The following is a 24,599-nucleotide window of genomic DNA, read 5'->3' on the forward strand; positions in this document are numbered from 1 at the left end:
GTGGCAAAATAGGTTTGTCTGACAACAGTCCTCACGGCGCGGGCCACATCCAGCGAAATTTGACCTTTCCATGGAAGTCGTAAAAACTCTTCACCTAGCATTCACACACGTATTCATTCGCATACACCTACACCTCACAGTTCCTCACTCTATCACATTCACCTGCTTCCACGCCTTCATTTCACTCACCTTTTGTAGTAGCTCACACCGTCAGAACACTCTCACATCTTTTCTTCTAATTTCTTTCGTCTTCTCTCCCACTTTAGTTTTTTTCACACCTCACCTTGTATACTTCCCACTATCCGATAACCTATAAGTAGTTTGTTTCTCCGTATAGCCTCTATTGTGAGACGATTTTCCCTGATGATAGTCTCAAGAAAATCGATTAGGAACAACCATTTTAGATACATGTATTCTCATTCATCATTTTGTAATGTCCGCTTCACTTATATTATTAATCGTATTACAGTACTGGATGTCAAGCACCACAAAGACACTGGGAACAGAAGATTTAGCAACAACAGGAACAACAACAATGACAACAACAACAATGGTAACAAATTACCATCAAGATCAAAGGAGGAGTCAACGAACAGAGGTTCAGCAACGTGAAGCGAGCCAGGGACCGATCGGTGGTGATGACGAGAATGACACGGAGGACGACACTGAGGACGAGTTGGAAGATGAGACGGGGGACGAGGTTGCGGTTGGTGGAGACGAGGAATCTGATGGTGATTGTGATCGTAAGAAGTCTGCCGTTTTTCTTCATCTGTTGTCTCACCCTAAGTGTCTGCAGGTGTATGATGATTTTAATTTTTCTGTTCTTTGCCGTGCACGGTACGCTAGTCAGTTGAAAGTACTTGAGGCTGTTTGTATTCGTTTGCATAAGCCTGATCTTTGTAAGCAGAAGAAACATGTAGTTGCGTTAAGATTGTTTTCGTAGGTGCACAGCATGATTGTTTGTCTCACTACACAGTTCTAGCGTTGCAATTAGTTCCTCACCCCTGTTGCACTTAGCTCTCACTTTACTTCTATTGTCTCACCTTCCCTCATTCTATTTTTAGCACTTTGTTTTGTTCTCGTAACACATTATTGAATGTATATATGTTGGACTCAGTAGAGCGTCCAGCCCCTATATGATGTCCAACCCCTATATAGAGTCCATTGGTCCAAAATCCACTGTACAGAGTCCAAACTTGGAATCAACTGTGAGCTCAAAGTTTAGATGGACATCACTCCATGTATAGAGTCCAGCCAATTGGCTTCACCCCTATATAGAGTCCATTGGTCCAAAATCAACTGTACGGAGTCCAAACTTTGAAATCAACTATAAAGATTAAAGAGTCTTATGTGGACAACACTCCCTGTATAAAGTCCAGCCAATTAGGCATCCCCTATCGAGTTCGAAATTAGACATAGGATCTGCTGTAAGCAGTGAATATTAACCAGAAAACGGCCTCTCCCTTTAATCCTTTACATCATTCACTTCTCAAGGTAAAAAATATGTGTTGGACTCAGTAGAGCGTCCAGCCCCTATATGATGTCCAACCCCTATATAGAGTCCATTGGTCCAAAATCCACTGTACAGAGTCCAAACTTGGAATCAACTGTGAGCTCAAAGTTTCGATGGACATCACTCCCTGTATAGAGTCCAGCCAATTGGCTTCACCCCTGTATAGAGTCCATTGGTCCAAAATCAACTGTACGGAGTCCAAACTTTGAAATCAACTATAAAGAGTCTTTATGTGGACAACACCCCCTGTATAAAGTCCAGCCAATTACGCATCCCCTATCGAGTTCGAAAATAGACATAGGATCTGCTGTAAGCAGTGAATATTAACCAGAAAACGGCCTCTCCCTTTAATCCTATACATCATTCACTTCTCAAGATTAAAAAATATGTATTGAGGCGCCACTGCAGCCACTTCATTACATGAAAAACCCTACAAACACCATCCTCAAATCAAGTGGTCTCTTCGCAGACGCTGCAAATTACAATATCTCAATCATGTAGTGTTGCCAAATTATTGTGCACGCACACATACATGCACACACCCACACAACGCCAAGAAAATACCTAGAAAAAAACCAAGAATCGAAAGAGAATAATGGAGAGCCCAGGATTAATTATTTGTTTTCAAATTATTGTGCGCGCGCGCGCGCGCGCGCGCACACACACACACACACACACACACACACACACACACACACACAAACTTATACAACGCCAAGAAAACACCAAGAAAAGAGTAGAGACACAATACACACGCAACTCCAACAGCCATGCAAACGCCCACCCATTTACATGTAAAGTCAAGATGGGTAACAAATAATTATACGAAACGAATGCATACGGGGACGGGTACACGCACGTTTACATACACGTAGTAGTGTAAGAGAGTAACATAGTGCAGTGGTCAGCATAATACTAGCACATGCTGAGAGTGCAATAGCAAGCTTCACCATTGCTCATGGCCATGCAAATGTTCAGCAGCACTCAGTTCCGCAAGCTTCTGAAGATCAGCACACCTGCAACCAATAGATAGCACAAGGATATGCTTATTACCGTAATGATGCATTGGAGCACACAACTACCAAGTTCTCAACGAATGTGATGCTCAATGAAAGTCAACCCACTCAAAGACCTGTGAACAGGTGACGGTGGGGACAATAATCTATTAGTAATATGAGGAATAAGATCGTTTGTGCACACTCAAGACGCACAGACACACCAACATACATGTAGTGTACACAGTGTTTCACTTCACTGCAACTAAATTCAAATGAGATGATTTGAACAATCTGTACAGCGTTGCTGTCAGCCACGGTCTTCCCCAAGATGGAAATGCAATGATTTGTTGTCACGAGACAGTTTCACTGACACAATGTCATGTTCGTGACATCAAAACGGTTACTTCAGGGAATATGAGTATTAGCTTGAGAAGCTTTTTCTTGTCATTGGCATACAAGCAATCCTCCTAGTCCTACTACTACTACTAGTACACTGGCACTGCGTTTGTGGATCCCATTGTATTTGACATCATACTACAAGAAGAGTGTCGTGGAGTTCACATAATTATCACAGGGATAAAAATACATTTCTCATGAAATAAAATAATAATTGATGATAGCTAGACGATCATAATACGATTGATGCAAAGTCCTTGCAGTCCTCGAGGACTATTACGAAGTCGTTGATTACTTTTAGTGCATTCATTCAAGCAACATCAAACAAACGCGATACGCTCCTTGAAAATGGAAAAAAATTCAAGCATAACGACAGAACAGCAGACCAATCGAAACGAGTAAAAGCTTCCTTACCTCAGTCATCGTCCTGCCATGTAGTTGGACAGCCTTTTGACACGGTGGTACAGGCAGCTCTTGTCCAGTCAAACAGGGGTATCCTTGTGGCGTCGAACGAAAGAGAGTGTCAGTGTATCTGACTCGTCAGATTGCAACTGTGCTGAACTTTTCTCTTTCTCCGCTTTCTGCTTTCATCCCTCGCTCTGATGAAACCGTTCAAACGTCTTACTGGCAGCAATGGCCAGCCAAACAGGGGATCCTTGTGGCGTCGAACGAAAGAGAGCGTCAGTGTACCTGACTCGTCAGATTTGAACTGTGCTGAACTTTTCTCGTTCTGCAATTTCTGCTTTCATCCCGCGCACTGATGAAACGTCTTCAGAGAACCACAAGACGCTTTCCAGATTTGATTTTGAACGTCTCCTTATCCTCCTTGGTTACATCGAGACAGATTACTGTCAGCAACTGCACAGCAGAATTGGCAGCCATGGCTGAAGTGAAGAAAGGAATGCGCTGCCACGAGGCAAGCAAAACTGAAAATGTGTTTGTTCTCTTTCGGGCACAACACACAGGACGGCGTGACTGGGTAAACTGGACTCCTGGACTGTGAATAGGGGACTTGTAGAAAAAGTGTACTCCTTATAGGGGATTGCGCGGCAGGATGAAGCTGATCAAAACTGAGGGGACTCCTGGACTCTGTATAGTGGATTTTGGACCAATGGACTCTATATAGGGTGCTGGACATCATATAGTGCATGGACTCTATACTGAGTCCTACATATGTATTGAGGCGCCACTGCAGCCACTTCATTACATGAAAAAGCCTACAAACACCATCCTCAAATCAAGTGGTCTCTTCGCAGACGCTGCAAATTACAATATCTCAATCATGTAATAATAATAATATTCGCGGGATCCGCGTTAGCATCACTTGAATGTTCAGAAACACACAAGCTATAGCCTTCGCTTCCGCAGGCCACCACTATGCCTTTACACCTTAGTGGCGTTGCCAAATAATTGTGCACGCACACACACACATGCACACACCCACACAACGCCAAGAAAATACCTAGAAAAAAAAACAAGAATCGAAAGAGAATAATGGAGAGCCCAGGATTGATTATTCGTTTTCAAATTATTGCGCGCGCGCTCGCGCGCACACACACACACACACACAAACTTATACAACGCCAAGAAAACACCAAGAAAAGAGTAGAGACACAATACACACGCAACTCCAACAGCCATGCAAACGTCCACCCATTTACAAGTAAAGTCAAGAGGGATAACAAATAATAATACGAAACGAATGCATACAGGGACGGGTACACGCACGTTTACATACACGTAGTAGTGTAAGAGAGTAACATAGTGCAGTGGTCAGCATAATACTAGCACATGCTGAGAGTGAAATAGCAAGCTTCGCCATTGCTCATGGCCATGCAAATGTTCAGCAGCACTCAGTTCCGCAAGCTTCTGAAGATCAGCACACCTGCAACAAATAGATAGCACAAGGATACGCTTATTACCGTAATGATGCATGGGAGCACACAACTACCAAGTTCTCAACGAATGTGATGCTCCATGAAAATCAATCCACTCAAAGACCTGTGAACAGGTGACGGTGGGGACAATAATCTATTAGTAATACGAGGAATAAGATCGTTTGTGCACACTCAAGACGCACAGACACACCACCATACATGTAGTGTACACAGTGTTTCACTTCACTGCAACTAAATTGAAATTCGATGATTTGAACAATCTGTACAGCATTGCCGTCAGTCAGTCTTCCCCAAGATGGAAATGCAATGATTTGTTGTTACTAGGCAGTTTCACTGACACAATGTCATGTTCGTGACATCAAAACGGTTACTTCAGGGAATACGAGTATTAGCTTGAGAAGCTTTTTCTTCAAAAAGTGTCATTGGCATACAAGCAATCCTCCTACTACTACTAGTACACTGGCACTGCGTTTGTGGATCCCATTGTATTTGACATCATACTAGAGGAATAGTGTCGTGGAGTTTCACATAATTATCACAGGGATAAAAATACATTTCTCATGAAATAATTATAAAAATTGATGATAGCTAGACGATCGTATACGATTGATGCAAAGTCCTTGCAGTCCTTGGGGACTATTACGAAGTGGTTGATTACTTTTAGGGCATTCATTCAAGCAACATCAAACAAACGCGATGCGCTCCTTGAAAATGGAAAAAAAATTTCAGCATAACGAAAGAACAGCAGACCAATCGAAACGAGTAAAAGCTTCCTTACCTCAGTCATCGTCCTGCCATGTAGTTGGACAGCCTTTTGACACGGTGGTACAGGCAACTCTTGTCCAGTCAAACAGGGGTATCCTTGTGGCGTCGAACGAAAGAGAGTGTCAGTGTATCTGACTCGTCAGATTGGAACTGTGCTGAACTTTTCTCTTTCTCCGGTTTCTGCTTTCATTGGCCTCGCTCTGATGAAACCGTTCAAACGTCTTACTGGCAGCAATGGCCAGCCAAACAGGGGATCCTTGTGGCGTCGAACGAAAGAGAGTGTCAGTGTACCTGACTCGTCAGATTTGAACTGTGCTGAACTTTTCTCGTTCTGCAATTTCTGCTTTCAACCCGCGCACTGATGAAACGTCTTCAGAGAACCACAAGACGCTTTCCAGATTTGATTTTGAACGTCTCCTTATCCTCCTTGGTTACCTCGAGACAGATTACTGTCAGCAACTTCACAGCAGAACTGGCAGCCATGGCTGAAGTGAAGAAAGGAATGCGCTGCCACCAGGCAAGCAAAACTGAAAAGGTGTTTGTTCTTTTTCGGGCACAACACACAGGACGGCGTGACTGGATAAACTGGACTCCTGGACTGTGAATAGGGGACTGGAAGAAAAAGTGTACTCCTTATAGGGGATTGCGCGGCAGGTTGAAGCTGATCAAAATTGAGTGGACTCCTGGACTCTGTATAGTGGATTTTGGACCAATGGACTCTATATAGGGTGCTGGACATCATATAGTGCATGGACTCTATACTGAGTCCTACATATAAATTATTGATTTGGCATGGTTATTCTTCAGTCACGGCTTTCCACTGATGAATTGTGACAAGAAAATCGATTTTGGTAAACCTTCATGACTTTGTTGTAGTGTGGCGATGACAGCAGAATTTGTTCTCTTTATAGCTATTATATAATTATACAATCATGTATGTGTGTGTAGTGACCTACCCATAGACTTTATATGTCATTTCTGGCAGGAGAAATCCGACCTCATGAACAAAGTAGCCTCAGCTCAGCCTCAGGTACGGTGTGCAGTGGTGGCCAGTGTGCTACATGACTTTGTGTACTACTACACGACTTGTAGTACTAGTACTACTAGGGCTATGTAAGGACGCATATAAATATCATGAATATAGCCCCTCGTTTATATTCATGGTGTCGGATTTCTCTGGCCGGGACTACCAGATCAGAGTACTTATCCACCAACGCAGTCCACCAGATGCGTGACCATGGTGACTGCCACTGACTGTCTGTACTGGTCAGAGTAGAGGTTTCATCAGTCATTTGCGTAGTCATCGACTCATCGTGGTCATTCATCAGGTGCTTGGCTCTATGCATCACCATCTGATGTCATTCGGATGATCAAGCATCGGTCTTGACATCAGATCTTCATCACAAAGCTGACCTGCATTCGTTCTTACGTCATAGCGTGTGACTATGTCCGAAGCACATGTGCACACACACACTGAACCATCTCTTCGCTGTCGTCAAAAGAAGCGGACGCACTCCTTCTCCGCCAGTTTCTAGCGTCGTTGTGAGCGAGGTGTTCTTCTTGTTTCAACAGTCGCTGTTCTACGAATTCGGTGCGGATTTTCACAAACAAATTTCAAGATGTCGATGTACCCATCTCTAGAGGATATGACGGTGGATAAGATGGCCAGGGTAAGCTTGCATTGTCATCGACGTGCGTGTGCGATGAACAGGATACGGAACGAGTGTCTTTGTCTCTGCTGGTTTGGATGTGCTACAGGCGCAGGTCACCAATTCGCAGCCCGCCGCTGCTGCACCAGTGGCCATGGCGGTCAGTGCACCGACGGCCGTTGTGACGGAGATCACGTATCCGACGCTCTATCCATCACTGGGCGATATGGGCCTGGAGTTGCCCGCAGCAGTTGTGGAGGATCACATGCGAGCAGTCGCCCAGTACGCTCCGCAGGTGAGGAAGGCAGCATTGCTAATTTTACTACCGACTAGTCGTGGGATGTCTGCCGTAGTGTAGGTTCGTTAAAGAAGAATGGAAGTATCAGCCGTGCCGTGTCGCAACTGTATTCGATTTGCTGCTCGTTCCGTTAGTGATCAACCCGATTATTGTCCGGTACACAATACTCGGACAAATCTATTCGCATCGAGCTCTATCCTGTAGCCAAAATGTCCAATCTTTCGGGCATTTTTGATATCGTCTTTCCAGGACGAGAGATAATTGTGATGGTGCAAGGTGGAAGAAACTGGGGGTAAAGCATTCCTTGCTGTACGTTTCCGGCTTTTCGAAGTGGATTGGGAATGTTTGGGGAACCAATGACGCATAGTAATTAATCGAGTTTAATTATTATGTTTGGGTAACCCGTACAAGAGGTACCTGTAGCTAGTATTAGGCAAAATGTCGATCGTAAACGCGATAATTTTTATTCCAATTTTCAATGAGATGGAAGCCAACTGCGAATCCTTGCAATATTTAAAAAGAAGTGCGTATCTTTTCTAAATCAATCAGTTTACATTCTGTTCTGTCGTGTGTTCTTAGGGTCAGGCAGTGGCTGTACCTGCCCAACCCAGCCCGGGAAACCAGCTTGCCACTATGGTCGCTCCTGTCACTGGAAACCGGGAGGTTGGCCTGATGCGCTCCGAGATCAAGCAAGGTAGGCTACGCTTGTGTTCGTGTCTTTACTCCCATCCCTCTAGGTGCAATGTCGCAGTTTATACCTTACTGCTGTGAATAGTTTGTCATGTAATTAAAGTTTACTCGTATCACTCCATGATAATTATTATATCCATGACTTAGAATGCTTCCTAGAAATGGGGTTTACTGAGATCTGTCTTGTGAATGTTTGCTGAAAATACATTTTTTTCAAAATGCAACCAGGCCTCTTTTACGGGCAAAATATACACAATGGACGGAAATGCAAAACAAATGCAAACCCAGAAAAGAATGAAAAGCTGAAAAGTATGGTTCGTGCTCGGTTTCTTATCTTTCACATGTATTATTGGGTGTGTGTGTTCAGGTATTCGTGAAATTGTTCTCTGCAAGGACACCAAGGGAAAGTGTGGCCTCGCCGTGAAGGCCATTAGCAAGGTACGTTGTTCTCTCATTCTCAACCATTTCAACGTGCATGCAAATGTGCACATATTTTCTGTGCTGGATTTGAATGTCCACGACTCCTATCGAAGCCTTTCATCAGTCAATACTATTGAAGCACAATGTTTGATGGCTCACTTTTTTGGCTGTGTCTGTTTTGTTTGTCTCCAGGGTGTATTTGTTGCGTTCGTGTACCGCGACTCACCCGCCAAGATGGCTGGACTCCGATTCGGTGACCAAGTTCTGCAGGTATGTGGCGGCGACTTCTGATTTGGAGAAAGGCTCCGGTAGTGCATAATTGTCCAACCAATATTCCTCACCGTGTTGTATAGGGTTTGTGGCCAATTCAGGAATTATAGTCGTATGGTTGTTCTTCGTGCATTTCACCTTTTTCTTGTAGATCAATGGTGAGACTGTTGCTGGCTACACCACCGATAAGGCCACCAAGATTCTTGCAAAGGCAGCACCGGAGAGAATTGTTATCGCAGTCAGAGACAGGTAAGTTCTCCATACGGTTCAGCAGGGCTCCATTTCAATAGCCTATGCATCCAGAACTAGTAGTATCATATCCACAATTTCGGCAAGTAGTAACTGTCACTGCCACATGTCTTTGGCAAGGTCCAACATGCTCATGTGGGACTTTTCCTCACCTAATTCATTGAGTCTTTTACAAAGCAGAGTTGCTATTGACTTGCGAAAGTGCTCAACATGTTGTGTGGTGTTTGACCCTATCGCCGTGAAACTCGGAGTTGCAACAAAATACAATTCCTGCTATTGTGAACTTGTGTCATTGAGTCTTTCTGTGGGATTTCTTTGCTGCTTGTACAGACCGTTTGAGCGCACCATCACAATGCAGAAGGACAGTGCCAACCATGTTGGCTTTGTCTACAAGAAGGGAAAGATCGAGAAGATCGTCAAGGACTCGTCAGCGGCACGGAATGGAATTCTCACCGACCATTACCTCGTGGAGGTCAATGGCCAGAATGTTGTAGGACTATCGGTAAGGAGAGATCTGCCAACATGAACTGCTCACGCGATCCTAATCTGCATTCTAGATAATAGATCTTTGGTGTTGAATACAAAACCGTGTTTTCACAATATTCATACTTCGCATGAGTAAAACATCACAATTATGTAAGGAATCCTGCTGGAATTGAGACTCTCTTTTGTTGCAGTGCACTTTGCTTTGTTGTCTAATCGTTTGCAATTATTTTCCCATCTAAACCTGCAGGATAGTGACATTGAGAAGGTCTTCGTTGCTGCACCAAGGACTACAACCATCACACTCATGCCACACTTTGTCTACGATCACATCATCAAGAAGTAAGTCCCTTTCAATGAGAATAGTGCACAATGTGCTGCACGGAAGTGCCTGTTTGGAATTGTATTTTTACAGCTATTTGTGGCCAACTGGTTTTGTGCTAATATGAACTGACATTGCGTTTTCATGTTATCCCGTGTCCTCTTTGCCCTTTGCAGCATCGGCAGCCTGAAGAAGTACATGGACCACTCCGTTCCCGAGTGCTAACAGCTACTAGCGCCAATCCACGAGCCTAAGATATCAGTCTTCAGCAATTCCAGCTGCCCTTCTTGAACAATGTTCTCTTCTTCTTGTGCCTCCCCACACCCTGACTTGCTCGTTTTCCTCCAATGAACGAAAACACGGTCTCTTGACTGCAATGAAATTCTCCTAATGTTTTATCATGTTTGCATACATTTTTTGCAAATTATCTAGTTAATTCTATAGATGGCATGTAGCTTTCAGCTCAAATTGAGCACCCACTACTAGTACTGAAGTTCTGATTTGCTCATTGCAGCTGTACTTTTGCGTGTAACTGTTGTCATTATGGATTTGGCTTGTGCATGGGGCTGGCTATATACCTGGTCAAACTTTCTAAAAACTGATTCTTACATGGTATGCATTGTTGTTGAAGTGGTTCGCCGGTTGACGGAAATGACCGACTGATCTGCATTGATCTTCCATTTTATTATCCTGACTGTTCATGAAGACCAAAGACACTACCTACTGTACATACTGCTCTTATCCACAATCTCACGATACATAAACATGAAAAGAAGTACTCTCTTGAGAACCCGGAGTTTTGTCAGGTGCCTTGTGCGTGTGGTGCATGTGCGTGCACGTGACAGAGTGTGCGATGACCTTCAAGCACGTGACATGTCACATTGCTGACGTAATACCACGCAATCGCAGTGACAACACTGTCAGCTGATGTCACGTCAGGGATTGGAGTCATGCATTGGACATACATGTATGGCATGTGTACTGGACTTTAGCCTGTCTCTACTCTAGCCGAGTCTAGGTCGAGGCCGGTCAGGATAGCTAGCTGCATGCATGAGATTGAGCAGTTGAGGTCAAGCACGTTCCAACAGATTACAGTATACAGCTGACAGTACACTATAGTAAGGCCAAACTAAAGAAGGTGTGTGGTTCGACTCACCCGACCGACCGTACAATTTCAGCCCGACCGTAACTTTTTTTCGGCGGGCTGTCGTGTGACTGACGTACGTGGACTGAACACGTCCACGTCTACGTGCTGTGCGGCGTGAGTCTGCGGACGCAGGCGGCTCCTTTTGGACTTGACTTGTAGTTGTACTGCAGTGCAGTGCAGTGAGTGGTACGACTGCTGCCTTGTGCTGGTAGTAGAGTCTACTCGATACGCGTATACAGTGTATTTACATGTACTAAAAAATATATTAAAAAAAAAAAAATCCGCCCGCCCGCCCGTAAAAAAAATGTCCATGTTAGTCGAACCACACACCTTCTTTAGTTTGGCCTAACTGTTACTTTTATAATTATACTTATAGGAAACAAAATACTACTTCAGTATCCACTTGTCATTTCATTAGATTTGTAGAGCTTGATTCAGCTGGTCACTCTCATGAGGAGAATGCTTGAAAATGTCCATTCACATCTTGAATTTGTTCCTTTGAGTCAAGTACACTATTAGTATTACTGTAACATCGTCGTGACATGTACATGGACATTCCTTTGCTTGCATGCACGTAACGGTGAGGACACACACACATACACACACACACACACACACACACACACCACACACACCACACACACACTGAGTGACACACACACACACACACACACACACACACACACACACACACACACACACACACACACACACACACACACACACACACACACACACACTTGCGCACATATGCATTGATACGACGTGATTAGAATTATCAGCATTATTATTATCATTATTATACTCGGGTTTGATCGCAAGCATAATATAATTAACAGTATACTAATAAAGCCCAGCCCTGTATGAAATATCGGGCTCTAATGGCAATATCATATACAGGGTATATCAATAGAGAACACCGAATTACTTTCCATTATGTGTGTGAGTGTGTTTGGTGTATCACAGCAATCATTACATTCAAGTTGATTGAGAAACCAAGAAGCAGTGGCATCTGACCCTAGTAATAGTAGTAGTAGCAGTAAAACTCGCCATAGAAATGAATGGGCACTAATTGTCAACAGTCAGATCCTATTGAAATAGGCTAGCTTGGTGCTATTCGTAATAATGCCGTCAGATTTGTATTGCTCCTAATATTACCTAGCGGTGTGCGGTGCGAGGTTCTGAACTGTGCTTTCTAGTTCCGTGCCCTTGGCACACCAAAGCAGCAGCAGCAGGCTTAGACCTAGGTGCATGTGCGTAGCAGCAGCTTGTCTAGTTTGTGTAGAGTATCTGTACAATGTACAATGTAGATGCCTTGCAAGCGTGATCCTAAATGTCTGCAGATCCTCTTCCAGGCATTGTAAAGTGCGGTCAACAAAAAAACAAACACAAACAGAGTCATTTTCCAGCTCCGTTTAGACTGTTGTCGCGTCGGAGTAGTTGTATGATGTCGCAATGTTGCTAGGTGGGTCTTCTTCCGGAGCTGGAGGCATCTTGAAGGGCTCAGATGGGCTCGTCTTGGCCTTGGAAGAGGTGCGCACCTTTGGCATCTGGAATCTGTAATGCATAGTCAACAAAATCATTAATGCAAAGGTTAGCTCATTCCTGCAGTATTGTATCCAGAGGCTATTTCGGAATAAAGCTGGCAACACTAGGGGAAGAATCGTCGTTAGAATGTTGTGCTGCAGGCGTAACTACTATGGTCGCAGGAGCGGCATGCATACATGGGTCTGCTGCGACTGAGTGCTCAAACCGCAGATCATGGTATAGACAATATCAGAACAACATATAGAAGTTAGTAACTACATGCATATTCAAAATGCACACAGGGGCAAGGTATTTGTTGAAGACCAGCATTCTGCGTATCGTCATCTGCTGTGAAATCGATCACTCCTTTCTGTTTTTACAACGTCCAGAACTATGGTAAATCATCTAGACATATTGATTTCTTACCCATCATCATCTTCTTCACCACTGAACACTGGTTTGGGGACGGAGGACTTCGGGGCGGCCGACTTCTTGAACTTGAGCGGAGCCGATTTCTTCTCCTGAGTGTAGCCAGGTGGCTCGTCAAAGCTGGTCATCGATTCCAGCTTGCCATCATCTCGCTCCTTGGGCCCACGAGAAGCTGTAAACCTTTTCAGCATGGCGCGTGGATCTGAGAAAGGGAAGCAGATCAAAACAATACATTAAAATGGATATCTCATGAAGAACTTCGAATGTCACACCATACTCCAGTAGTCTGTGTGCCGGCCTGCTGGGCAATATTCTAGCAGCTTGGTCTCGCTTTTGCAGCAACTCAAATGGGGCAAGATGGCCCATGACACTACAGCTTCATTGCCTTGATTTCTCCAAGAGCTATATTACAGCCAAGCTGGAGTCATGACAATGCCGATTTTTGGATCCAGTTTTTCTTTGGATTCAATGGATGTTTCCTTCACAGTGAAGTGACACCTCTACCCGTAGTGTCTAGATTGAGTGTGCTTGGCCGGGGACCCACTACGGGAACCCAGAAAAGCCGGTCACATCAGTATGCGACCTAAGGGGCCTGGCCACCAGATTCAGCCTTGCCCAATATGGTACCAGTGGATCTAGTCTGGCCTGGAAGTCGTTATTTAGTGACTTCTGACGTCATCACTCCCAAGCCCCATGTCTTCAGTGCCAGGCTAAACTGGTAATATGCTCAACAATATTAACAGAATTGAGAGTATCCAAGGGATGCAAAATGTTTGTTACTGATTCCTCTTGCAAGCCTACCTCTTTGCGGCTTCTCAGCAACAACCGGAGGCATGAATGGGTCAGGTGCACCGGCGAATGGTTTCTGCGCTTTCTCCTGCTTCACCCTCTCCTGTTTCGCTACTGGCTGTTGCGATGTTCTCGACTGCCGGCTAGACTTGGCCGCTGGCACTCTGGACATTCGCGGCATCTCAATGTCTTTCTTCTTGCCCTTGCCTTTGTGTCTCTGAGCGCTTCGTTCCATGCGCCGAGCACAGCACGCGACCAGCACTAACAGCAGTATCAGCACGAGTATACCCACGGTCACGGCCACCACGATTCCCCATGTCGGCACGTCGTTCGGTATGTTGTCCACTGTACGCATGGGACGCAAAGAACACGATGATACACATTGATTAGCACAGCTACATTGTATACCACAACCGACAAGTGGAATTCCGTTCACACTCTCTCAGAACTTGTCTGCCTGTAAGTGTTACAGTCTTGCATGGAGCCAACAGGAAAGCACACTCAGAGTCTGCTCTACAGTGTTTTGATCCATCATTATCATTGTCATCTGCTGTGTCAAGACAGCAGCACTGCCTCCTCGTATTTGGTGAATTTTAAATAGAGAACTCAACCGACTTCATCTCACATAGAAGGATATCTGTCGTACAAGAAGTGACAGTCACGCAGAACTATATACTTACATTCGTGAGGTATGATTGCAACCCCGTCCACGGTAACTCTCAGTCGTCGATAGTACTCTCCCGCATGGGTCTCTGATCCGCACGAGTACATTCCAAGATCGTCCGTGTGAATCTGGCGGATGGTGATGTTGGAGCGGCTGCCCTTCCAATTGTCCTCCTCGAATCCTTCTAGGAGGCGACGCTCACTCTGAATGGTGTACCTAAGGAGGAAGGGAAAGGAAAACACCACATCTCTCTCAATATCCTGCAAGTGGATGGGGCTCTTAAAGCACATGAAAGTGAGAGAAATTGTGCAAAGAAAATAGAATGTGCTCCCATGCATCCATACAAATACACAGTTTGCCATTCGGTTCTGTCCAAACACAGTCATGTTCACCACCATTGCATACACTCAGACAAGAGTGAATGAAGTCTCAAAGTAGACGATCGTGTCTTACTTGAGCCAAGGCCATCTGGGATGCGGCTGGTTGTACATGTGGATATTCCAGCCGTTGATCCTCTCCCCACTCTTCATCCACGTGATATTGGGAGGTGGTTTACCGTACATGTCGCACACTATCCAGTAGTCCTCTCCTAGAACAGGAGGGCCGGGATGGATTACGTCCACCACCTCCGGTTGGACTGTACACAGAAAAGATACACAAGCAGACAAAAGCATTTTTAAATAGAGAAAGCTAGTAAGTATGGTGCGGGTGACATTATTTTTTGTTAGTGTGTGTGTGTGTGTGTGTGTGTGTGTGTGTGTGTGTGTGTGTGTGTGTGTGTGCGTGTGTATGAATATGTGTGTGTATGTGTGAATATGTGTGTGTGTGTGGGGGGGGGGGGTCTTAGCCACGAGGACTCGTGTTATAACACACATGCACAGTTTGAACTTCCAAAACTTGCTCTACATGCCACACAGGAGGAGAGAAAACTAATGCAAGTGCTACTTACCGACGACTTCGAACGAGATGTCCGTCTCCACCATCCCGTACTTGTTGAAGAACTTGACATGATACACCCCGTAGTCAGTCGGATGCACGATGTCTATCTTTAACACTCCCGTGTATAATACGTGAAACCGTCGACCTGGTACTACCCCAGGTGGATAGGTCCATTCCACCTGGGGCATCGGTAAGCCGGCCACGAATAATTCAAATATTTTCGGTTTCCCCGTTTCAGCAAACTGCGTTTTATAAAACCACATAAATCTCGGAGGACCTGCAGGTAAGACAGAGAGAGAGAGAGAGAGAGAGAGAGAGAGAGAGAGAGAGAGAGAGAGAGAGAGAGAGAGAGAGAGAGAGAGAGAGAGAGAGAGAGAGAGAGAGAGAGAGAGAAAGAGAGAGAGAGAGAGAGGAAAAAACCAAAGTTGGTCAAATATTAGAATAACATTTTATTGATCACGTCAGACCAGCAATATTTTAATTTTGGTCTGCCGTGACCAACTGCATGGAATTATTTCACAACGGTCACTTCCAGCAAAGTCATCAAGAGTCTACATTAACACGTACTGTTGAGTGTACTGTATGTGTATTTGCAAACTGTCAGGTAGGCCTCATTCGTCACTGTTGGCCCTGTCTATGTACATGCCGATGAATCGAGGTACATGTTCCGCCACAGTTTTCTCTGATTTTCTCGCATAGTACAATGTACCACCAGGTATTCCCACAAATATGCAATTACTGTTTGCTGTACACCAGTCAAAGCATGCCGATGCACTAGATGCACAAGAGTCTCACCGTAAATGTCGACGTATGATGGGTGAGATGCCGTGACGCCCACACTGTTGTTGGCGAAGCATCGATACTGCCCCGTTTCGTTGAACGTTGTCTGGTTGACGAATAAACTGGTGTAGACTACGGGCTCTCCTTCCACTTCTGTTAGATTCCAAGCGACACTTATAGTGGACGACGACCAAGTGTCGTTCACCGTCCCGTTTATTATCTGCAGATCACAAACAGAACAACCATCCCAACGTACATCAGATGGCAATTTGGAATTCTATTTTTGACAACTGGTCGTTCATTGGTTGAGCACGATTTCATCTGATACTAGTATGCAAGTTTTCTGGTCAGAATTAGTACTATCAAATTCAATGTTCCTAGCCAGTTGTGAGCAAAACTTTCAAATTACAAAAGCATTTATTGTTACTGTTCATACCTCGAGCGTTTCATTGTTTTTCATCCAGGTAACCGATGGCAGAGGATGGCCGCCGACTGCACAGCCGATACTGAACTTCTCGTACTCGTGGACGACGATGTGAGGATCCGGATTTTCCATGATAACCGGTTGGGCTGTCAACAACAAAACATGGAGAAAAAACTTGCGTTGTTCAATAGGTGCGTTCCTGTTACATTCTGCTTCATCTAGAAAATTCATATTCAGGTGTTCGTGTGTGTCACTCAGGTTGCAAAGTAGTCACAGTGGTAATTTTGAATAGGTAAAATATCTCAGAACTTATTTTATAGTTCATGCTTGCCTCCCCTTCCTCATCAATGCCCTGATGATGCCCAATGGGCGAAATCAATATTGGCAGTTATTTTCATTCATGTTGTGCAGCCCAGGGCCTGTTTGGTATGAAAGTGTTGACAAGTAAAATAACTCAGCTGGCAGGTACTGCAATTCCTTTCAGTTGTCAGTGGATTGGAGAAGTAGCTTATAGCAAGACTCACTCAGGACATTGAGACGCATGGTTCCCATGCTGACTCCAAACTCGTGGAAGATGAAGCACTGCCAGTAGCCGTCCAGCGTCAAGTTGACATACTCGATGTACAGACGATTGGTCAAGTTCAGCGTCTGCTCGATGCCGTTGTGGTACCAGGATAGCTGGTATGCCGGCAGACCGCTGACCTCGCAGGTGATGTTCAGCTCTGTGCCAGCCATCACAGATGTGTTTTGTGGGAAGACAGAGACCACCGGCTCATCTGCAAAGGAAAAAAATGAGAATATATCTTTTGAAATCAAAGAGAAAGCAAACATTGCAGCCTGCGGGAAAATAATTTGTATGGGTTGCGATTCTAAAACAGTCTCCTTACTCACTATTCCACTCAAAGTATGCATAGTTAAATAAATCCTTAACACTAGTTAGGGACTACATTGGACACTGTATGCCCCCTAGAATGAGTATTAGTCCATGTTTGCACCTCATATAAAGGGACTATGCCCAGGAACGAGTAGTATTCAGTGGCAAAAGCTGAGTCGGTTGATTCGCCAACACCCCGGCGGGGAAGTAGAGCCTGAGCTATCTAATCCATGTCCTGAGCTAGTACTATTACCATTGCCACTTACCATACACTGACAGGTGAGTGAGATGAGATGTAGTCTCTCCGTTAGCAGTGGCCGTCACGCGGTAGAAACCCTCGTCGGATTTCTGAACGTTGTGCAGATGAAGGTTGCCGCCGTGCATGGTGGTCCGGTTGAACGGCAGTGACTGTCCATTGGGCCCAGTCCATTCGTACGTTGGCTTATCTGGAAGGGCCGTGGCAACTGCCTCAAACACCACCGAGCCACCAACGAGCGAGCGCAGCGGATTGGCGGACCGTGTCGGTGGCAGCTTCTCAAACGCAAGCATGTACGGTCCGCGTTTCTCTGCAGAAGAAAGAAGGACAAAAGGCATGCAAACATGATCATACATGACAACATAATGGAAATACTGTACAATATTCTTCAGTTTGAGGGGGATGAAAATGGGGAAAAAATCAAGAAAATTCATTGTCACCACCACGACTCACACGTGACCTTCACTATAGGCCAGCGATGCTCTAACCACTAAGCTTTGGGGTAGTTTTCATCCAAGTCGGGACTGTTCAACATTCTCTTTGGACTTCGAAACTCATGCTTACTGTGAAACAGCAGAGGAGGGAAGGTCGCAGCCGTCCCACTAGCCACCCACAACACACATAACACTGCGGCGGGAAGCCACAATGCATCAAATATTCATGAGCTCGAGGGATTGAGAAGGATGCGTGTTGAGAAGAGGGCATGATCATTAATTTTTCCATCTAGGTTTGACGAGAAGTATGCAAACCGAGTTTAAAACCATTGATCTCCCTATTGGTCAGGTCTATGAAGGAAATTTTTTCTTACGTGTGGTAAGAGTTACGGGAGGACTGATTCGGAACGCTTCCCAGATTGCAAGCATCTCATTCTGTATGAGCAGACGATTCTCACGCTGTTCCAGGTTCCAGAGCCACTTGGCCTTGCGCCACTCTCGCTCCTGAACCACAAGGATCTCTCGCGGTGGATTGTGGGACCAGAAGTCCTGCAGTTGCTGCCACTGCTCAAGTCTCCAGCTCTGTGGGGAGGCAATAGAATAGAGGCAGCAGTATGGTGTGAGCCAGCTGAAGTTCTAGTATCTAAAAAGATGTTGCATCAAAGCATTCTGTCCACTTGTGAAGATCAACTTCTATCCTGATAATGAGTGCCCAAGGAGAAATTATCTCTGTTAGAGATCTGATGACATGATTTTGGGACTTTGTACACACACTACCACCTCTGCAGAGAATACCTGACAAGTTGAAAGCAGTTAGCTACCCGGAAACGTTTTAGTATGTCTCTACTTACGTGAGTGAGTCTTTCCCAGCCCCAGTCCTCGTTTCTTCTGCGTTCGATTTCGGAATTCCGTATGCGGCATTGGTACGTGCCTGCATCCGAATCCTGATAGTTATCAATCTGTAGATCTCCACTTGGCATCAGTCTCGCCCGTGTGTTGTTCACGGGAGATCCATCCTTTATCCATTGAATAAACGGTGGCGGTCGACTCACTCTGCAGCAAAGAACGGAGGTCAACAGCATTGACATCAGTGTCAATACGTTTAGGTCAAGAACTCCCTGTACATTGTGACTGGGTCTGTAGGCACCCAGCAGCACTTTGCCAACACAATACTCAGTGCACACTTTGTATTACAACGTATGTTTACTTACGATTTACTCGATTTTTTGGAGTTATAATGTATTTATGCTTTACTAGTACTTATTGGTAAAGTGTTACATCAAACCAATATAGACATTGTCGGCAAATATGACCATACATGCCATTTCAAGTCCTTGAAATTGACCTTTAGAATGTAAACAACTGTAGCGGATAGCATGGCATCAGTGATACTTTGTATTGTAAGTGCAGAGATCATGTAAAACTTACACACTCCCCAGCGGATCTGCGGCACTTGTCGGCTTGTAGAACACACCATCTCCGGGACACGCCAGTGCGATGGTGTTGCTTGGCACGGCCTGGACATCTCTTTTCAATGCCACAATAGGGTACTGGTCCAAGACTGTGGGGTGAACGCAACAAATTAAATTTGTCAATTAACTTTAAAAAAATGCACGGTAGGCACAAACCCTAGCTCAGTTTTCCGTCATTGATCAACGCATTGTTATGATCTTATGCTACAGGCACGGTGGTTATGGGTATGCTTCACGAACATCTGAGTAACAGGCGTAAAGGACTTTGTTGTGTCATTTGCTGTTTGAGTATGGTGTGTATAACACTTACATGCCATGCCGATGAAAGCTGGCCTGCTGATTATGGTGCCAAGACTGTTTGTGGCTAGGCAACGGTACTCCTTTGGTCGTATCTTCGAGCCATGATAGTCCTTCAAGTTGAACAACATCAGGGTTCCGTTTGGTGCCATCCAGTGGTCTGTTCCGTTTTGGTTTGTGATCGGTACACCGTCCACAGTCCATTCAATGACGACCGGGTCGAGGAAGAAGGGATGCTCCACGTATGACGGATCGTACTGGAACAAATCACCAACGTCCTGGTTGTCGTGAAGGATGAAGCGATTGGCCAACGGAGACTTCTCCCACGGCCTGTGCTCCTTGCCAGTGAAGAAGCGGTCCGGCCCGAAGCTCCACTGGAAGTCCCAGGTGCGGAAATACTTTCTGCGCTCCGGTGTCATCTCGTAAGGTTGTCTGTAAGGGTTCATCGGTATACCCATGTCATTCAGTCGTCTTTGATCTGCAAACAATAGTACACATACGACAGGCACACGATATGAGCAGGAACCGTTTCTATCTACTTTGCTGTGGTACATTTTAAAAATCTCCAAATGTGAAAATGCACATTTGCACTGTACATGCGTAACAATAATTGTGTGAAAATACATTGTCAATAGGGCACAGGAGGTCAAGTATGCCTGTACACAGTCCTCCTGCAAATCTAGTTGCTACTGTTTGTATCTCCGATTCAAACGGCCAGATGTGTCTATTGACAGGAATGCGAATATAGAAAGTGCATAGCGAGACAGGAAAGTGGTCAAAAGGAGCTTTCCACCTACCTGGCCGGTCCATAGGGTTGCCGAAGTAGGGCTGCCATAGCGGATGAGCCGTCAAATTGTCCAGTGTCGGATAATTCGTGATGCACTGCAGCGTGTAGTTATCGCTTTCCGTCAGCACTGCACTTTCCGGCTCTATCTCGAAGCGCAGCTCTTCGTCGGGGCCATGAAGGCCGTGTGCATGACCGGGCCCTACCCAGGGCTTGACCGGTTTTTTCTTCAAATCCTTGTTCTTTGCCCAGTCCTTGGAATGCTCCCACTGATAGCGTCGATTGAAATGGTCGAGCCGGGCCAAATTCCAGACAAACGGTGTCAGCTGCGGCTGAGCAGACACTACACACAAGAAACCGAAGAATATTCAAGCGAACAACAAGGAAACACTGTTCCTCTGGGATGTCCATTAGAGTCACACAAGTTCTATTTTGAGATACATTCTGAGCTTCTTCACTGGTTTCAGAAACCAACACCCGTACCAAGGACAAGGTGGCGGCTGGGCCGATTTGGCACACCATAGATCTACCGTCCGGCTCCAGCCTGGACATTTATCTTTGAGCGCCACTGGAGCGAGAACTGTGCCAGCCCAAGCATTTCCCCGATGTATTTTTATCCCGTCCTGTTGGTAGTGATCGTAGAGGACAGGAACTACGTTTGGCATGCTGCCGCCGCCTAGCCTAATGGCCTATAGGGTAGATTGACAGAGTCACTACTAGCCTCATCTACCATGTCCGTTTGCAGAAAGGTTTGTAGCTCCCTGCAGCAACAGGTAACACAACTGTCTCAGTATCTATCTCGTAAATAGTTACCTGAGCTTAGTCAGCCCAAGCCAACCCCATCTACATCAAGCGAAATGGCATTTCGCTTGATGTAGACCGTCTACGATGTCTTTACTTTAGCGTAGAGGTCTGTTCCATGAGGGGGGGGGGGGAGAGGAGTGTGGGATGGCAGTGTATGTGCACTACACTGACTGTTCGTGAACTCTGTACCTTTCCTTGCGTGCTCGTGACTTCTACAAACTCCCAAGTACATGTAGTTCATGGTATGGGGTCAAACCGTGTCTACGGGCACCAACCCTTGAACTCCTTAGGCTAATGTCTAATGACTCTATGTCTATCGCCGGTTTTCAATGATCACATTCGTTCCGTGATCATGTGCGTTATCATGCTAAGAAATTATATTCTAGCCTAGTCGTGGCCAGCGCCGCTTTCAGATCCGCAGCCCTGAATTCGTAGTGCTGGGGCTGCGTGGAATGCGGCGTTGTTAGTTGTTACGCAGCCTTGCAACAACGAGTATACACGGCCCTGTTGTATCAGGATGAAGGCACTCTGTTTTGTTCTATGTAATTGTTTCAACTCATTGCCTGAACAGGACAAGTACAGCTATCAGTGAGGGGGCGAACAAAAAGACATGTACAGCAAGCTGTTGTTGAAATACCGGTTGAGCACGTCTAATAATCGCCACGCTGGTGATACCAGTACGATGGACTGCCGACTACTATCGCCGCCACGCGACGTCGAACATTAGTCACTGATCGGTCGACATGAATGACGGTTGCAGTTCACCAGAGATGCACTCACATGGCACGGTGTTTCCAAGCAGAAAAAGACACGGTGTGAGCCGAGACGTTCGCATGCTTAGTACATGATGACCTTACAAAATGGCGTACACACTCGACAGTGATACGCAGCGCGCTGAATTATTTGACCGGTTATCCCTCCGACCGACACATCCGTAGATCCACGATGTCTAGCCCATACTGCGGGTTGACTACAGTAGGATTTGCGATTTACATTGCGCCCATTTGGCTCGACAATGGACCGTGGCGAAGCCCTTACAACGGGTCTCAGCACCAGAAGCGCCGAGAGGCAGAAAGTATGGCGCATGTTGGAGTGGAATATACTACCGTGGGTTACAAGCCGGTGAGCAACTAAGGGTCCACTCACTGAATCCTGCTGAGTGGCACACTGTCTGTAGCGACAAATGCTAGACGATCATTAATTTTAGTTCCAACCCCCTAAGACCTACCACTGAGTGTGCACCTAGCTACTCCAGACACCTTCTATGTTCGGTTGGAAAACCGGTTTCTTGGCAGTCGCATGAAAATCATTCACTTTTTCTTCACTTGGTAAATAGTATGCTATATTCCATATTCCCAAGAGCAGCATTTTTTTCAAGTCTATGCGCCTCGCTCTCAGTCCAATCCTGAGAGTCTATCTTTCCACCATGCCATGATACAGTCAAAGACCATAAATCCCAGCACCCGTCGGATTACACGTAACGCAACTCTAGTCTAGGGCAACAACAAGCTCATTTCGCTTCATGCATGATCTTTAGTTTGTACCGTGGCTGGCGGGGAATAAAGCCACTACAGCACATTCGTATTTGGGAATGGAACGAAGGCCTTATCAAGGTTGATTATCCCGCCGCTATGACGTGCATGTATGAGGAATCAACACGTCCCAAGAATATTATGACGTTGAACGGGGACGAATGAAGAGTATGCTAGAGCCAGGGTTGCGCTAATTCCACGTCCTACATGTAGGTGGGTCTAAGCTATTATGGAAGCGAGCACTTCGAAGTCGTTCTGAATCCATTTTTCGCGCTTCCGCATCTTTCAATGTGAAATAGAAATTGAAAGTGATTCTGTCGGAAAAGAGAAAGCAATGATAGGCGCCACCGGTCGATCCACTGCAAACCCGGGTGTTTCATTTCAGTGTAGTGAAAGGGGCCAACGCAAGGCGGGCTGAAATATTCAAGGAGACTCAGAAGAGAATAGGGAGTTAAGGTGTAATTTCATTACCCCGTAGGCCCAGTTAGTTTTCTTCTCGCTTACCTGAAGTAAATCCAGAAAGTGCAGCCACTGCCATGAAGCACAGCGGTAGGAGAGCCATGCTCGTCCGCTGCCTCTGAAGGACCACCCCTCCGCACTCAGGTCCTTTCAGGAACACTCTCCTGAAAAGCTTCTTTTCGTCGTCCTTCCTTCTCTACCTTTCTTTGGCGCTGTGCTCTCCAAGAGCGATCGCATCAACTGGTAACGAAACAGTGTCCCTGCCAGCAAGTTGGTAGAGAATCACTGACTCGCGAAGAGCTGTCCACATGCAGCTTTCAACGCTCGTTCTCCGTGATAAGCATGGGTGATGCTTGTTACTATACGGTGTCGCATGATCTGTCCATCCGTGTAGTCTGGATTGGGAAGCGAAAGCCCAGTGCCAGTGTGCCAGGCCTGCCAATACCCCGGCCCGCCCGCGCTTGCTATCGATCCAATGAAGTCATCATTTTAGTACTGCCGAGTAGTGAAGTTACTGGGATAGTACGGTGGCCTTGTGCACACTTCCACGCCTCGCCGAGGCCGGCTGACGACTTCTTGTATGCCAGTAACGGTGGAGCAACGACGCGACGAACGCTGCAGCCTGTCCACGACCACCAAAATAGATCTGGCAACCAATTGATGGTGCTTCAGTAACTCTCATGGACCAATCTAAAAGTCAAGCACCATTGCAAAGAACGGGACTTAGTTTCCCATTGCTCAACTTATGTGTCCCACACAATTCTGACCCTCGTCATCTAACATGTCAATTCCTCGCCATACATGTTCTGCCACCCTGGTATAATCAGGCGTAGTGGTGGCCTGGCACAAGCGAAACCTCCCTAAGCTGTTTGTTTCTCAACACAACTGTATAGCCAGTGGTAACACAGACATGCGAAATATACTTTCTATAATGTTCTTGTATGTTTGAATTCTATCCGTTTTCTGTCCTCTACTTGAAGTGGCTCGGAAAGTGTTAAAACCTAGGAGAAGTTGTTAGACTTTTGATTATTTTCTCC

At 45.7% G+C, this 24,599-nt stretch overlaps 2 protein-coding genes and 2 long non-coding RNA genes across 4 annotated transcripts; 1 reads left to right on the forward strand and 3 right to left on the reverse strand.

Annotated features, from left to right (window-relative positions):
* Window positions 1-1,981: 1,981 nt before the first annotated feature.
* LOC135823365 (uncharacterized) lies at window positions 1,982-4,072 on the reverse strand. The gene is made up of 2 exons (XR_010554682.1): window positions 3,322-4,072; window positions 1,982-2,529 (listed from the first exon to the last, which is right to left on the reverse strand). It is a non-coding gene; the product is annotated as an uncharacterized LOC135823365 (long non-coding RNA).
* A 90-nt stretch (window positions 4,073-4,162) lies between these two features.
* On the reverse strand, window positions 4,163-6,352 carry LOC135823366 (uncharacterized). The gene is made up of 2 exons (XR_010554683.1): window positions 5,584-6,352; window positions 4,163-4,792 (listed from the first exon to the last, which is right to left on the reverse strand). It is a non-coding gene; the product is annotated as an uncharacterized LOC135823366 (long non-coding RNA).
* A 728-nt stretch (window positions 6,353-7,080) lies between these two features.
* Window positions 7,081-10,747, forward strand: LOC135823377 (syntenin-1-like). The gene is made up of 9 exons (XM_065336232.1): window positions 7,081-7,240; window positions 7,329-7,514; window positions 8,097-8,211; window positions 8,575-8,645; window positions 8,820-8,897; window positions 9,049-9,146; window positions 9,477-9,648; window positions 9,880-9,971; window positions 10,128-10,747. The coding sequence occupies exons 1-9, from the start codon at window positions 7,190-7,192 to the stop codon at window positions 10,174-10,176; spliced, it is 912 nt and encodes a 303-aa protein (XP_065192304.1). The 5' UTR covers window positions 7,081-7,189; the 3' UTR covers window positions 10,177-10,747.
* A 1,106-nt stretch (window positions 10,748-11,853) lies between these two features.
* On the reverse strand, window positions 11,854-23,859 carry LOC135823367 (hemicentin-1-like). Its single transcript, XM_065336217.1, has 16 exons — window positions 23,608-23,859; window positions 20,781-21,110; window positions 19,997-20,461; window positions 19,643-19,775; window positions 19,066-19,267; window positions 18,589-18,796; window positions 17,791-18,090; window positions 17,175-17,426; window positions 16,663-16,796; window positions 16,242-16,446; window positions 15,457-15,723; window positions 14,961-15,144; window positions 14,524-14,723; window positions 13,856-14,188; window positions 13,052-13,256; window positions 11,854-12,655 (listed from the first exon to the last, which is right to left on the reverse strand). The coding sequence occupies exons 1-16, from the start codon at window positions 23,663-23,665 to the stop codon at window positions 12,514-12,516; spliced, it is 3,618 nt and encodes a 1,205-aa protein (XP_065192289.1). The 5' UTR covers window positions 23,666-23,859; the 3' UTR covers window positions 11,854-12,513.
* Between the last annotated feature and the right edge of the window lie 740 nt (window positions 23,860-24,599).

The sequence above is a fragment of the Sycon ciliatum genome, chromosome 8 (genome assembly GCF_964019385.1).
Source record: "Sycon ciliatum chromosome 8, ocSycCili1.1, whole genome shotgun sequence".
In the NCBI taxonomy this organism is placed as follows: domain Eukaryota; kingdom Metazoa; phylum Porifera; class Calcarea; order Leucosolenida; family Sycettidae; genus Sycon; species Sycon ciliatum.

Coding starts and splice junctions, on each gene's coding strand:
- LOC135823377 (XM_065336232.1), top strand. CDS start 7,190: ATGTCGATGTACCCATCTCTAGAGGATATGACGGTGGATAAGATGGCC. Junction 9,147..9,476: donor GTTATCGCAGTCAGAGACAG/GTAAGTTCTCCA, acceptor CTGCTTGTACAG/ACCGTTTGAGCGCACCATCA. Junction 9,649..9,879: donor AGAATGTTGTAGGACTATCG/GTAAGGAGAGAT, acceptor CTAAACCTGCAG/GATAGTGACATTGAGAAGGT.
- LOC135823367 (XM_065336217.1), bottom strand. CDS start 23,665: ATGGCTCTCCTACCGCTGTGCTTCATGGCAGTGGCTGCACTTTCTGGA. Junction 18,091..18,588: donor TCCCGTAACTCTTACCACAC/GTAAGAAAAAAT, acceptor TTTCTTCTGCAG/AGAAACGCGGACCGTACATG. Junction 14,724..14,960: donor CCCAGATGGCCTTGGCTCAA/GTAAGACACGAT, acceptor CTTCCTCCTTAG/GTACACCATTCAGAGTGAGC.